The 15,383-nt window shown below is 36.5% G+C and overlaps 3 protein-coding genes and 1 pseudogene across 5 annotated transcripts; 2 read left to right on the forward strand and 2 right to left on the reverse strand.

The window, feature by feature from the left end:
- Positions 1-519: 519 nt before the first annotated feature.
- Positions 520-885, reverse strand: LOC111798880 (uncharacterized). Its single transcript, XM_023682228.2, has one exon. It carries the CDS (start codon positions 883-885, stop codon positions 520-522), a length of 366 nt encoding a protein of 121 aa, XP_023537996.1.
- A 3,647-nt stretch (positions 886-4,532) lies between these two features.
- Positions 4,533-7,165, forward strand: CB5LP (cytochrome B5-like protein). Of its 3 annotated transcripts, none has more exons than XM_023681125.2 (6): positions 4,533-4,695; positions 4,875-4,996; positions 5,093-5,130; positions 5,718-5,795; positions 5,889-5,980; positions 6,728-7,165. In XM_023681125.2, exons 2-6 carry the CDS (start codon positions 4,927-4,929, stop codon positions 6,792-6,794), a joined length of 345 nt encoding a protein of 114 aa, XP_023536893.1. In that variant the 5' UTR covers positions 4,533-4,695; positions 4,875-4,926; the 3' UTR covers positions 6,795-7,165. The 3 variants fall into 3 exon arrangements, with proteins under 3 accessions (XP_023536893.1, XP_023536892.1, XP_023536891.1); XM_023681124.2 differs by having other exon boundaries at positions 4,534-4,695; positions 4,911-4,996; XM_023681123.2 differs by having other exon boundaries at positions 4,535-4,695; positions 4,914-4,996.
- A 727-nt stretch (positions 7,166-7,892) lies between these two features.
- On the forward strand, positions 7,893-8,837 carry LOC111798039 (mitochondrial import inner membrane translocase subunit TIM17-2 pseudogene; annotated as a pseudogene).
- Positions 8,838-10,298: 1,461 nt separating this feature from the next.
- LOC111798069 (DUF1005 family protein (DUF1005)) lies at positions 10,299-13,150 on the reverse strand. The gene is made up of 3 exons (XM_023681024.2): positions 12,403-13,150; positions 10,697-11,154; positions 10,299-10,620 (listed from the first exon to the last, which is right to left on the reverse strand). The coding sequence occupies exons 1-3, from the start codon at positions 12,993-12,995 to the stop codon at positions 10,406-10,408; spliced, it is 1,266 nt and encodes a 421-aa protein (XP_023536792.1). The 5' UTR covers positions 12,996-13,150; the 3' UTR covers positions 10,299-10,405.
- Positions 13,151-15,383: the final 2,233 nt, after the last annotated feature.

Raw genomic sequence — 15,383 nt, forward strand, 5'->3', positions numbered from 1 at the left:
TCTTTCTCGACCATGGGATTCCACTAATATGAACTTGAACTAGCGATAGATCAACAACATAGAGATCTTTTTGCCCGAGGTCAGTGCTATCTATTTTATTTAATTATTCATTAAATAATCCTTCTATTTTCTTGACTTTCAAAATGAATAATATTACCATTAATTGAGATTTATTGGTTGAATTAATGATTAGATGGAGTTTCCAACTTGGTAGCCCACTTTAACCAATTATTATCATAATAATAATAATAATTATTAGTATTATTATTATGTAGGTCCCACATTCATCAATGTAAGAGATATTTAATCCAAACAATAATATAAAAAAATAAAAAAAAAAATGTAACTCTACATAGAACTTAACTTTACAAATTCTACAAGAATAATAATAAAAGAAAAATTTTAGAGAGAATAATGAGCAGAAGAGAATTCTTATTGGACAGCATGAAGATTTGAATTATGCCTGTACATCCAACGGCTCAAAATTGATTTGACACGACGGACGAACGAACAAACAAACTAAACCTGAACGGGTTTAGCAGTTTCCGATTTGTTGTCGGAGGAGACGTGGCAGCGGCAGAGAGGGCAACAGTCGCCGACAGAGAGCCATGAGGATATACAAGTTTGATGGTACACATGGCCGCAGGGGATCTGTTTACCACCTTCATCCGCCCGGAATTCCTCCATACAAACTGCACATACGTCGTCTGTGACCACCGTTGGCAAATCGGCAACCACCACGGACGGCGGCTCTGTGATGATCTGGTCGTTATAATAGTCGTCGGCACCGGTGAGGACCGTGTCGAGATCGAACATCGATTCAAGGTCCATGATGTAGCTCGCTGCAAAAGCTGATCTTGTTGCTTCAGGCAAGACAGCAGCCATGGAACAATGGAGAAGTAAACAAGCAAAAGAGAGAAATTTTTGGAAGGAATGCAATATATTGCTTAGCTGTGTGTGTATATATATATATATATATATATATTAAGACTGAAAGGATTCCGAATTTGACTTTATTTTTTAATTAGATTATTGAATTAAAAAAGAAAATAATTTGACATAGACGTGAATTCGAAATAATTACATGTTTTTGTATTAAATGTCCGAAATAAAATTATTTTTAAATTAAAAAAAAATTAAGTTGGTAATTTAGCACTTTTTAAGGGTATTTTTATAATTATTTTATTTATAGATTGATTAAAAATATATTTAATAAATAAATAAATTCAATTTGGAAGGGGGGGACATTTCCTTTGTCCTTTGTAGCGTGGGGCAAGTCCATTTTAAATAAGCGGGCGTTGAAGACAGAGATATTAAAGAATGCAATGCAACTTGCTTGCTCATTCAATTCATTTTATATTATATGATATAAATAAAATCAAATCAATTTAAATCCTATAACCGTAGGTTCCAGAGGTATTAATTGAGGTAGTGTTGAAATTATTATATTTACTGTGCAAATTCAATTTTTATTTTTTAAAAATTTGAAAATATGTGGAGTGAAAAATAAAAAAATTATTGTTTTTTTTAGCTTTGAATTTTTATTTGTCAATTTATTCATATAATTAACATTTTCAAAGATAATATTTATTTTTTAAAAAATTGAAATTTTCCTACACCGGAAACTTCAAAGCTTCTAGGTTAGATTTTAGTCTTTGTAAAGGAAAAATAATGCAGTTGACAAATACAATTATTGAATAACAGTTGACAAATACCAAGAAACTGGTAGGCATGCGACGCCCAAGTAAAACAAAAGAAATGAATGAATTGAAACCATATCTAAATGAAACTGCCTTGAGGATAAGATAATTAATAAATAATTTAAGTTATTATATATACTATGCATTTTTTTTTTAATAGCTCAATTATAAGAACATCAAATTTAAGTTCGATTTGCCATAAATAATTTTATATTGGGTGATGTTTTTTAAATTTTGTATGAACATGTGAGTGAGGAAAAAACATGTTGAAATAACATGCGTTGATCTATGAGAATAGTCTTCCCAATTTTAATTATTTTAATCTCAGACATTTATATTTAATATTGTTCTGAAATATTTGATTAAGTTTATAAATGTCTATGTTATATTCATAATTTAGAGAAAAGTTCAACTTGAACCAAATTGGTCCTCAAACTTGATTAAAGTATTAATTACAGTTATTAAGCAAAAGATTTTGAACACAATTTTTGTTAGTATTTGGGGGACTCAAGCATCCTAATATTTGGGACCTAAACATTTAATTTCAGACTAATAGTCCATACAGGTGGCAAGAAATTTCAATTTTGTGTGTTCTGATATTATATTTAAATATATTATTAATATTTTATTTAAGTATGTTTTAGATGTTACAATTTAATAAACATGTGTATGCATTATGATTCAAATAATACAATTCAATAATTCAATAAGTACTTCGTGCATTATTAGTCGTACTATCGGTACTTTAATTTTCTAATTAAAAACTCATATCAGTGTGAAATATTAAATATATCTAAGTATGTTTTAGATGTTACAATTTAATAAACATGTGTATGCATTATGATTCAAATAATACAATTCAATAAGTACGTTGTGAATTATTAATCGTACTGTCCGTACTTTAATTTTCTAATTAAAAACTCATATTAGTGTGAAATATTAAATATATCTAAGTTATAAAAAACATTATAATTTCTATTGAACTTAATTATATAAGGCTCGGCCCACATATGAAGCCCGAGATGATATGAAAGCTCAGGCCTAAGCAAAATTGGAAGTCGAGCTCCAACCGTTATTGATAAAGAAGTTCAAGCTTGGGCCAAAACTGAAGCCCACATTAATATGGAAACTCAGGCCCAACGCGAAGTTGAAGTCAGGTGGCCCAAAAAAGAAGCCCAAGTTAATAGGGAAACTCAGGCCCAACCCGAAGTAGAAGTCGGGTGGCCCAAAATTGAAGCCGAAGATAATATGAAAACTCAGGCCCAACCCAAAGTAGAACTCAGAAGGCCCAAAACTGAAGCCCAATATGATATAGAAACTCAGGCCCAATCCACTGTAGAAGTCGGGTGGCCCAAACTTGAAGCCCAAGATAATATGGAAACTCAGGCCCAACCCAATGTAGAAGTCGGGTGGCCCAAACATGAAGCCCAAGATAATATGGAAACTCAGGCCCAACCCAAAGTTGAACTCAGGAGGCCCAAAACTGAAGCCCAAGATTATATGGACACTCAGGCCCAACCCAATGTAGAAATCGGGAGGCCCAAAAAAGAAGCCCAAGATAATATGGAAAGGCCCAACCCAAAGTAGAACTAAAGCCCATGATTATATGGAAAATCTGGCCCCGCCCAATGTGAACTAAGTCGGCCCAAAACATAAGCCCAAGCTGATATGGAAACTCAGGCCCAACCCAAAGTATAACTCAGTTGGCCCAAAACTTAAGCCCAATATAATATGGAAATGCAGGCCCACAGCCCAATGTGAACTCAGTCGGCCGAAAACTTAAGCCCAAACTGATATGGAAACTCAGGTCCAACCCAATGTAGAAGTCGGGTGGCCCAAACTTTAAGCCCAAGATAATATGGAAACTCAGGCCCAACCCAAAGTTGAACTCAGGAGGCCCAAAACTGAAGCCCAAGATTATATGGAAACTCAGGCCCAACCCAATGTAGAAGTCGGGAGGCCCAAAAAAGAAGCCCAAGATAATATGGAAAGGCCCAACCCAAAGTAGAACTGAAGCCCACGATTATATGGAAAATCAGGCCCAGCCCAATGTGAACTCAGTTGGCCCAAAACTTAAACCCAAGCTGATATGAAAACTCAGGCCCAACCCAAAGTATTACTCAGTTGGCCCAAAACTTAAGCCCAATATAATATGGAAACTCTGGCCCATCGAAATGTAGAAGTCGGGAGGCCCAAAAAAAGAAGCCCAAGATAATATGGAAAGGCCAACCCAAAGTAAAACTAAAGCCCATGATTATATGGAAAGTCAGGCCCAGCCCAATGTGAACTCAGTTGGCCCAAAACATAAGCCCAAGCTGATATGAAAACTCAGGTCCAACCCAAAGTATAACTCAGTTGGCCCAAAACTTAAGCCCAATATAATATGGAAATGCTGGCCCACAGCCTAATGTGAACTCACTCGGCCGAAAACTTAAGCCCAAGCTGATATGGAAACTCAGGTCCAACCCAATGTAGAAGTCGGGTGGCCCAAACTTTAAGCCCAAGATAATATGGAAACTCAGGCCGAACCCAAAGTTGATCTCAGGTGGCCCAAAACTGAAGCCCAAGATTATATGGAAACTCAGGCCCAACCCAATGTAGAAGTCTGGCGACCTAAAACTGAAGCCCAATATTATATGGAAACTCAGGCCCAACCCAATAAAGTGGAAGTCAGGCTCCTGTCGTGACTGAAGCAGAATCTCAGGCTCGAGCTAAAACCGAAGCTCATGCCCATACTGAAACTGATGCCCCAGCCGAAGTTTAGGCCCAAACCCGAGCCCGGAAAAGCAAATTCATACTGGACTTTTTTTTTGTTAAACCCGGTCTATAACATGGGCGACCCTTAATCGGTCTGGTGTTTGATGGTGATCCGGTGGGCAGAGTGCAGTGGAAATTCGAGGGTCTAGATTTTACCGGCGAATTCATTTCGGCATTCAGTTCGCCGGATATCGATAAGCTCACTGCTTAGTCGCTAAATCCGATCCATATTCTTAAGGTAAGTTCTCAGTTTCGCATCGCTTAGCTAAATCATCTGCATCAAAACTAGCTTAAATCAGTGACCCGGATGGTCCGAGAATCTTTGCTGAATTTGTGGATTCTGGAGCATTTTCTTGCTTACCAAACAAAATTTTTATTTCTTAGTTTCAATTTCGGAATGGTAATGCTTCGTTGCAGTACTATGCTTTTGCATTTATTGTGAATCTGATTTAGCAGTGAGCTATATAAAATGATGATCATTGTAGCCGCATTGGTTCTCGGTGTGTTGTTTGGCGCTCTGATTTTAATCCCACGCGACCGTAAGTTTGGTGAAGTGTATTTTTTCAGTTCTTTAATCCTTTTATGCATAAATTCCATCGATTTGAACAAACAATGCTCTTATTTTCTGGATGCAGGAAATGCACAAAAGGTTCAATTAAATAATACCAACAAGGTAAATTTGGACTTGTTTTCCTTTAGTTTCAATTTTTAAATGAATTAAGCAACCCTTTGCCCGCTTAGAACTGGAACTTAAATGTTATTTAGCTTCGATATCATGAGTAAATCATCATGGTTTGTGCAATTTTCTACTTCCAGATTTCAGCTATGGAGAATGTATTGCTTTTCCATTGGATCCGACTAAAACTTGGATTTGTTGAGGATTGTTGGGAGGGAGTCCCACGGTGGCTAATTTAGGGAATGATCATGGGTTTATAAGTAAGGAATACATCTCTATTGGTACGAGGCCTTTTGGGGAAGCTATGAGAACTTATGCTCAAAGTGGATAATATCATACCAGTGTGGAGAGCGTAATTTCTAACAGGATTGAGAAACACAAATGGAAATAGAACATTCCAAGAGATTTAGTGAAACTGAAACAATTTATCCAATTTTCTTTTTCGAGCTTATCTGTTGATGCTGCAAACTTTAGTGATGGGGCTTATTTGTGTTCAATTAAAGGATCTGCGTTGATATTTCATACAGGAAGAAGTGTTCTTTGTGGTTTCTCATTATATTCTAAATGTTTTTTCTTGCTTATAGGCATCTAAAGTGTACAGTAAAGACGAGGTCTCGGTTCATAACAAGAGAACTGATTGCTGGATCATTATCAAGAACAAGGTATTATCGGATGTCTAAGCTCGTAGCAAAACTTGGGGTTTGCTTGTATGTTGTCATACTTGTAATCTATTTTTCGATTTTTATCGAGCATAGGTGTACGATGTTACGTCCTATGTTGAAGAACATCCAGGAGGAGATGCCATCCTAGCACATGCTGGGGATGATTCTACAGAAGGGTTTTATGGGTAAGCCAATCTGACACCTCCTCTCTCAAACATTATTAATTTGATCTGTCCAAATAATCTGGATTGGATACTCTTATCATTGTTTTAGCTTTGATAAACAATAATTAAGATCAGCAAAGCTTTTTCAAAATGGTTGCTTCTGCGATCCTTTTTTCCCTGTTTTGTATGCAAACTACAGAATCATGGTGTAAATGGATAGCATTGGATTTGCCAATGGCATAGTGATTTTCGTTAAGTAACACGTGGGCGCTTTAGTTTGGTTAGCATGTTCATATCACACACTCTGTCACTTGTTGAACACATATCAAACATTTGTTAGATACATATCGATCATTTGTTATGTATACTAAATAGATATATGATAATAAGTTTTAAGAAATGCACAAACTTAAGGACTTTGAATTCTCTTCTTGTATAAAAATAGTACACTTTGAATAAATGCGTCCTTGTCGTTTCTATGTCCTAAAATTTTAAATTATGGCGTGCATAATGTGCATCATGTCGTATAAGTGTCTCTTATTTGTATATGTGCTTTTTAGCATGTGGAGGTGAAGATTCAAACACATTTGACTTTGTGATCGACGATATATGTTTTAACCAATTGAGCTATGCTCAAATTGAGCTCAAAGATCCTATATATAAAAAAGCGGTCATGTTGGCTTTACTCAAAATTTTACCTTTCTTTCTTCCATCGTTGCAGCAATCTTCCGAACACGTTTATTTCAACCTCAATATTTTTTTGTGCAGGCCACAACATGCAACTCGAGTCTTCGACATGATCGACGACTTCTATGTTGGAGATCTGAGGCTGTAATATCCAAGTAACATCTGGCTTTGCGCTATCACGTAGAGGACGTATTTCGCAGCGTTCCAGCTCTAGAGATGTCTTTCAGGGAAGATATCTAATGATTTGAATTGTCTGGTTAGCATTCTTGCGATGTTGTAACATTTGTAGCTGTACACTTTCATTTAGATCTTCAACTTTTTAGTTTTATCTCTTTAGTTTGAATTAGTTCTTTCTTTTTTTAGTATGATTGCAAGAGGAGAGAAACTTTTCATAGTGGTCTATTTTGATGCTACTTTTGAACTGAAATCTTGAAGTTTCTAATTTGCATTGTCACGGTGGAGGTGGTAAGGGAAGGCTTCTAGGCAGATTATTTCTAAACTTTCTAATATTACTCTCGAGAGTATTGAGTATTTTTTAAACGTGCTATTATTCAAGCTGAGCTTTAGTTGGTTCTTTATTGTATGTATGATAGATATCTTATACGACATCATGTGGATGTATAATTTTATACTAATGAAGTCGAGTCGAATGTACTATTAACGGGACGAGTCAACTAACAAATATATGATTGATAATGACATGAGAGGAACTTACTTCCATGGAACGTCACCGACACTCGTCCAATTCTCATCTCCATTTTTGTAGAACGAGAGAATTTAGATTCTGTCTCGAATAGCTTCAATCCAAATTCACATTGTCGTCCTGATAGAACAATATGAAACATACCCATTAGAAGAAGTTTGTCTAATTTATCGAGACGATGGACAATCTCTGTAAATTTTGAAACATATCCGTATATACCAAACATGTCTTCGAGACCAAACATGTCTTCGAGTTGAAGGGGAAAACTAGAATAGTATCCTAAAATTAAAAAAAAAAAAAAAAAAAAAAGTTATTAATGATAATTTTTTGAATTTATTTATTTATTTATTTATAATTTAAGAGTAGTTTTGAAACCTTTCAAAAAAATTTCAAAGGTTAGTTTTGAAACATTTTTTTAAAGTTAAATGATATTTTTGTAAGTAAAAAAAAAAAATTTATTATGTTAAAATATTTTTATTAAATTAGTCAGCAGGGTCCCACTGGTCGTTCTCAATTAAATCAAGTTCTATAAATACAGTTAAAAACCCATGGCCATTAAAAACCCACGTTACAGTTAGGCGGTGGCGATTGAACGCAGAGGACAGGAAAACCCTAGCTGATCGGATTGACGCCATGGGAACGCCGGAAACTTCAAGGGAACCTTGCCCCGACCGCATCCTCGACGACATCGGTGGCGCTTTTGGCATGGGAGCCGTCGGCGGGTCAGCTTTTCACTTCATCAAAGGTCTATACAATTCTCCCAAGGGATCCAGGATTATCGGCGGCTCTCAAGCCGTCCGAATGAATGCGCCACGCGTCGGCGGAAGCTTCGCTGTTTGGGGTGGTTTATTCTCTGCTTTCGATTGTACAATGGTCTATGTCCGCCAGAAGGAGGATCCATGGAACTCGATCATCGCTGGCGCCGCTACCGGCGGTTTTCTTCAGATGCGACAGGGACCTGCATCAGCAGCTCGTTCTGCTGTTTTTGGCGGCGTTTTGTTAGCTTTGATTGAAGGAGCTGGGATTATGCTCAATAAAGTCCTCAGCCAGCAACAGAATATGCCTGTTGTCACTGAGGAGCCTGCTGGTATGGCTAGTGTACCTGGATATCCTACAGGCCAATTACCTGGCCGTGCTCCTCCCCTGTCTCTACCGCAAGCGGAGTTGACAAGTCTTTCTTCTTCGTCTTCTTCAGATTCTGGTAGTGATTCGTGGTTTGGAGGTTGGTTTGGTGGAGGCAAGAAGAAGGAATCTGCAGTGTCGAGTGGAGGAAGCGAGACAACAATTTTGGAAAGCTTTGATGCACCGCCTGTGCCAAATTTTGAGTACAAATAAAACAGGCTTGAATTAAGCTGAGATTTTGAGATAAGAAGACAATGAATTCAATCGTAGAACGTATGGCATGTGTTATAGATTACTTCAAATTATTGATTATTGTGTGCAAGCTGCTGACATTGTTACGAATTTATCTAATAATCTTTCACACTACGCTGAATTGTACAATACGCTCAGGTTATAGTTGAAGGGATTGCATATGTTGCTATTACAATATCCATTTAGTACTGAAGCTGTTTACTTGAATTTTGTTTCCCTTAGATTTCTTCACTCATTTGATGGTATAGATTCATTTTCTTTTGGTTGAGCTGTTCTTCATGATCTTTCATGATAATACCTGTTCAATGCGCATGAATTAGTTATTCAAGTGCAGAATCTTTTGGTGTTCATTGTATGGTTTTGGTGTTCATTGTAGTTTTCATATGTAAAGGCTTCATTTCAGGTTGCTCCCTTTTTGGGTGGTCATTGTGTATGAATGATTTAGAAGTTGAGGGCATTTTTTCTCGAGTTCTTATGGCTTGTGTTTATGTTCATGCTCTGCATATAAGAGTTTTTGGCATCATTTTCTGGTTTTATGGTTGGCAGTTGCTGTTGTTTCGAGTCTCCGATGTTATAATTTGCTTGTTCTTCGGCTGGGCGGTGTCGGTGTTAGTCTGAGTTTGCACCTCAGTGTTCTGGTACTTGGCTTCATGAATCTATTTTCTGGCTTTTCTGTAACAGGGAATCTGTTGTTCTAATGCATTTTAGGGTCTGCGCCATGGCTGTTGGAAGATACCAAACATCCTGATTCACACCATGGATTCACACCATGGATTTAGTGTTCACCTCACAATTACTAACAATTACTAACTCCTTTCTTAGTTCAGTGTTCACCTCACAATTACTAACAATTACTAACTCCTTTCTTAGTTCATGGTTCAATAAGTGTTCTAGTTAGAGGAACTGCACTAATCCATCCCATCCCAAATTTAGTGGTTAAACTCTACTGTGGTGACGATACCGTAGGGGAGGTCCTACAAAAAAACAGCTAACTCCTCTCCCACGTTTCCTTTTCACTTCACACCTTGGAACACATCATTCTTATTGAGAGAGGGACTTTCACATTTTCTTAACTCGAACTGACAAATGGATGAGGAGGGAAAAAGGTTCCTTAGGGTACCTCGGGAACAGATCCAGTAGAGACAGTGTGAGACCTGTAGCTCAGAGGATTAAAGCACGTGGCTACGAACCATAGTGTTGGGGGGTTCGAATCCCTCTTTGCCAACAACCAAAAGAGGACTTTTTCCTCTAAGGGTAGGAAAATTATGATCGGGATAGCGGATCTAGCTACCCATTAAAGTGAAACCCACAAGTTTTATCTTAAAAAAAACAAATAAAAAAGAGCAATAAATCAATATTCATATCTTATCACATAACAAAGTAAGAATATATATATATATATATATTAAACACAAATTCTCCTTTACACTGTACAGAGCCTTTTGTGAACCTGAAACAAAAACTACTCATTAAACTCCAACAAAAACCAAATAAAATTATGTGTAAAAATAAAACAAAAAGGAATTAAAGAATGAATGAAGAAGAACAGAAAATAAAGGGTTTTGAAAGAGGGAAAGAAAAAATGAAGATTACATAAATATACGATTTCACTGCTCAAATCCGGCTTTGGCTTAATTAGATGATCACGGGTTATCATCGCAAACAAAAAATAGACGAAAATTTTAGAGAAAACTGGAATCGTGTTCGTCGTGACATAGCTCTCTCCTTAATTTTTGTGTAAAATGTCTACAAGCATCCATACTTAGATCAATGGCTGCTGCGAGCGCTACAAATAAAGCAGCATCCGCCATGCACGTCACGTGCTGAACCCCGACTTGTACGATGGGCTTGCTTACCTTCCCTTCTCCTTCCACGCTCGAAGCCATTACAAAATTACCTTTAATAATTGAAACTCATTAGAGTTTAGAAACTAAAATAGATACGTAAGTTGGCATAAAAAGTTATAAATCTACCTTTAATATTGGATCGAGAGTTTGGACTGATATCTCTCACGGTCTTACGGTCAATACAAAATTGGCCACCTTTTTTCACGCTCATGGTAGCTTCAGCAATGGGAATGCCAGTTGCTAGTCCGGTATCAGCCACGAGCTCGAACTTGTAGCCGAGGCCATCGATCGGTCCCCGCTCACGCCAAGCCTCCAGGCGGCCCCATGGCTTCCAACTGCTAACAGAGAAGCCATGGGGGCGGAGGATGAGCCAGGCACCAGGGTTGGAGCGGGAGACACGGTCTGTGCCCGGAGAAGGGACGAACGGCGTAATCATGGAGGCCGCTGCGACAGCGGACCCCGAGAGGTCGTAAACCATGATCATCCAACCCTTTCTTTCTCTCCCGGGCTTCTCTCTTTCGCCGGAAAAAGTTCTCATCCATTTTCCTTTGGTGCTGTTGAAGCTGAAATCTGATGGCAGTGACCTGTTTCCATAATTTTTATTTAATAATTTCAATTACTTTCTTATAAATATTAACCATACAAATAAATAAATAAATTACCATCATATAACAATTTAAATTAACCCTACTTTTAACTCGACAACTTTGAATAATTCTAATTTTTTTTTACTCTTAATATCAGTCTCTAAATTTTTGTCGAAATAATTATTTAAATTATTTTCATTAATTTTTTGCACCTAATCTACCCAAACGACTTAAAATATAAGTTTTAAAAAAATAATTTATACAAAATTAGTTTTTTTTTTTTTTTTTTTTTTTTTGGGTAAAATTAAGTTATAGGGAAATAATTACAAATTAAAAATGAATCACTACATGACTTGATAAACAATAAAGGATGGAATGCACATGGGATGGAATCAAAGGTGGTTGAGTTAGACAGTTGCGGAAGATTTTGTAATCTTTTCTTTTGTATTTGACCAACCTCAAATTATTAAGTTCGGTTCATTATTTTCTAATAAATAAATAAATAGAAACCAACCGACCCTCTGACTTGCAACCGAGCTTATTTAATCTATCAGCTACCTACTTATCCAAGCGCTAAAGACTGATACTGATCTAATCGATAATTTTTAGGATAAAAAGCTTTCCGTTTTAGAAATCAGGTAAATATATCTATTTAATGAGTTAATTTAAATTAATTTTTTTTATTTAATTTCATTAATGTTAAATTCTGAATTATAAAGTATGATTAAATACAATTAAAAATTAATTAAAGTGCAATGTATCACACAAAAGAAAATATTATTGACTATTTATGAAACAAACTAGACGACAAATCGTTAGCTAAGGAAAATTTTAAAAAAGAATAAAACGACAACGACATGGTTCATTCTGGAGACTTTGTTACTATGTGACAGCCCACTCCCACTGTAGCACATGTAAAAGAAATGGTCGAAAAAGGTCGGAAAAAGTAAACTACTGTCACCTGCGGGTGACACTGTAAAAAAACAAAACCTTGCCTATTTAAGGTTGAATGAGATCCTAATTTTTAAATTTTGTAGTATAATTCACGAAATAAATAAATAAATTTACCAGTTGATTAAAATTATAATTTTTAAGAAAAAAATAGAAAAAAAAAATACTGTGCTTGTATTAATTTAAGCAAGCATTTTTTACGTAAGCACGACATAATTAATTAAAATATTTACTTTCAGAAATAAGATTTTATTATTATTTTTTATTAAGGGGTGGGTGGGTCGGATAACTTACCGGGTTCTCGAGTTCCGATCAGCACTGAACTTGCAACTGAAAACCGGCTGTCGGATATTGCCTTGGATCTGGAAAACCACCGGGCTACATTCCGGTTCGCCGCCGAACTGAAACACGAATCGGGGGTCCGGTTCAGACCGGACAAGCAAGTGAAGTCGTGCAGATGTTTTATCCTCATCTTTTCCCAAGTTCACCCACCCATTCTGAAACGTTTTCGGTTTATTCTCAGCGCCGTCGATCGAGATAGCGATCCGAACCCGGCCGAGCAATTTGCCAGAATTAACCCCACACGTGTTACCCATCCGACCGGCGAAAACCGAAAGACACATTATAACTGGCTTACCGGAGAGCCGGCGTAAAGATGTCGGGTCGAGGTGAAAACCGGCGGACGACGCGGCGGAGTCTGGCGGTGAGTCGCCGGAGACAGATGAAAGAGGAAGAAGCGCCGTTTGAGAAGGGAAATTCTTGATCGCGATCTTACAGAAGCAGGGCGTTGTCGACGGGTGGACGGCGGCGCCGGCGGGGCGAGTTGCCTGAGGAAGGTTGAGAGAAAGGGATTCGACCATCAGTCGGACAAACGGACAGGGATCCATCGGAAAAGTGGCCGGCGGCGGAAATGTGGGTAGAGGAAGAAGAAGAAAAATGGGTGAACATCTAAGTTGGGGAATTGGAGTGTGAACTGTCAGCCATTGATGTATTGAAGGTTTTGCTTTTTATTCTGTTTCTCTCTCTCGTGACAGATGGAGAATGAGCTCCTCTTGACTTTTTTACCAAAAATATTACCATTTACTTCAAATCTTTATAAACTATAATCATTTTTAATTTATTAACATAACATATATCTTTTTTAATATAAACCCATTTTTATTTCAACCATATAAAGTTAATTTTATTTATTTATTTATTTATTTATTCGTGTATTTGTAATAATTAATTAGACTTTTTTTTTAAATCTTTGTCTTTATTTATTTATTTTTTTTAGAAAATAGTATTTTGAATTTCAATAAAATATTAAGAATTTGAAATGGTATGGAAATGTCATAGAATATTTATTCTTTTATTTATGGTTATTATAATTAAGATTTATTATATTATGTTCATGTTTTAAATTTGTAATCCAATAATAAATATCCAAGTCAGCATATAACGAATTCGGATTCCTCAAGGGAAAGTGGGTCCCATGGGGAGGGAACAGACAGCTGGATGAAAGCTGTAACCATGTTGTCAAGTGACGCCAATGTGGCGCTTGTTTGGGTTAAAAAAATTGCATTTGATTCCAATCTTCAAATAAAAATAATAATTCGTACTAAAAAATACCAAAATAATAATTGTTTTTTGAAAAAATTAGGTTTATTTAGAACTTATGACGTGGCATTCTGTACCGTCTTCTAAATCGCGATCGTGGATTTGGACGGCTGTGTTTGACAACGCTATTTTTCTTTTAAAATCAATTTTCTAAATTTTTAATTTTATGAAATTCTTTTAACGTGAAGAAATTAATCATTGAACAAAAATATGTTTGACGGCGTTATGTTTAGATACGCTACGGGTTAAATGTGAATATTTTTAATTTCAATCAAGTGGATGTACGCTACAAAGGGACAGAACAGACAAAATTTGTTACAACCGTAGTTGATAAAGAAACATAAAACGTGAATCTTCCTAAAAAATGAGATACATGCGTCTCAAGGTAACCATTTTCGTGATCGTTTCTTAATCTTTACTCAATATACTTCTTTTCTTTATAATTTCTAAATACAGCTAAATTTTATCGATATATTGTCGAAAATTGTAAACGAGTATTCAAACGAAATAATGAAGAAATGTCTTATTTATTCTCATAAATGGAGAGCGACTAAAAATCAATGACAATAACGCTGGAAGATCTGAAAGGATCAAAAACCTATTTATTCGGACGAACGAGGTGATAGTAAGCTGGTAGACCATCAAATTCGTGGGTCATAGGAGTACGTCATTTGACTGAATTATTTAGCCCTCGTTTAATTAATTTTTTTCCCACAAAAAGATAAAGAAATAGTGGAAGCGCTTTTAATTGTGGGTGCGGTGGGGGTGGGGTGGGCCGGGGTCGGGGGGTCCCTAAAGTTATTGGCAATGGGCGTGGGGAGCAAGCCTTGTACTCCTTCGTCTTCAACCTTCCTCTATTTATTTATTTATTTTTATTTTTATTTTTATTTTTTTGAAATTTATCATTCATTCAAAGCTTGAAAACAATAATGTTTGTTGTATCCCCACGCTACCAAACACGAACCCTTTCTTTAGTTTCATTGACCAAAACCGAAGTTTAAGGAATTTGTGCTTTAACCGTCAGAACTTTAGTCAATTCGACTAATTATTATTAGGGTGTAATTGTGAATCAGACCAAGAAGTTGATGGTTTGAATCCTTCCACCCCTATAGGTTGAAGTAAAAAAAACACATATGTAGACACTGAGTGAATCAGACCAATATCTGCTAGTGGTGGACTTAGACGGTTACAAATGGTATATGGGCCAGACACTGAGTGGTGTGCCAGCAAAGACGTTAGGTCCCCTAGATTGTGAGATCCAACATTAGTTGGGGAGGGGAACAAAACATTTTTTATAAGCATGTTGAAATTTCACTCTAATAGATGTGTTTTAAAAACCGTAAAGCTGACGGTGACATGTAATGAGTCAAAACAGACAATATCTGCTAGCAGTGGGTTTGAGCTATTACACGAGATCACTTTCATAGATTCTACTAGTAGTGGACTTGAGTTGTTACATAAGATCACATTCGAATGAAATTGATTTTTAAGAATGATGATTACGAAAAACTTAAAATATATTAAAATAAGGTTCACTTCCTTTTTAGTGGCTCAATAGGACCCGTGTTTGGTTAGTAGAGACGATTTTCACTCTTCCAAAGCACTTAAAAGACAACTACGTAAGGCGTCCCCTCGTCCATTATTTTCCACCTAGCTTGACCAAGTGTTCCAACTCA

This window comes from Cucurbita pepo, chromosome 7, assembly GCF_057944985.1.
Source record: "Cucurbita pepo subsp. pepo isolate OVF chromosome 7, ASM5794498v1, whole genome shotgun sequence".
NCBI classification, from domain to species: domain Eukaryota; kingdom Viridiplantae; phylum Streptophyta; class Magnoliopsida; order Cucurbitales; family Cucurbitaceae; genus Cucurbita; species Cucurbita pepo.

What these genes read in the sequence shown, in the direction of transcription:
- LOC111798880 (XM_023682228.2), bottom strand. Translation starts at nt 885, where the DNA reads ATGGCTGCTGTCTTGCCTGAAGCAACAAGATCAGCTTTTGCAGCGAGC.
- CB5LP (XM_023681125.2), top strand. Translation starts at nt 4,927, where the DNA reads ATGATGATCATTGTAGCCGCATTGGTTCTCGGTGTGTTGTTTGGCGCT. An exon ending in GATTTTAATCCCACGCGACC is followed by an intron (nt 4,997 to 5,092) that starts GTAAGTTTGGTG and finishes TTCTGGATGCAG; the next exon opens with GAAATGCACAAAAGGTTCAA. An exon ending in TCTACAGAAGGGTTTTATGG is followed by an intron (nt 5,981 to 6,727) that starts GTAAGCCAATCT and finishes TTTTTTGTGCAG; the next exon opens with GCCACAACATGCAACTCGAG.
- LOC111798069 (XM_023681024.2), bottom strand. Translation starts at nt 12,995, where the DNA reads ATGGATCCCTGTCCGTTTGTCCGACTGATGGTCGAATCCCTTTCTCTC. An exon ending in GATCGGAACTCGAGAACCCG is followed by an intron (nt 11,155 to 12,402) that starts GTAAGTTATCCG and finishes TTATGGAAACAG; the next exon opens with GTCACTGCCATCAGATTTCA. An exon ending in CTCTCGATCCAATATTAAAG is followed by an intron (nt 10,621 to 10,696) that starts GTAGATTTATAA and finishes CAATTATTAAAG; the next exon opens with GTAATTTTGTAATGGCTTCG.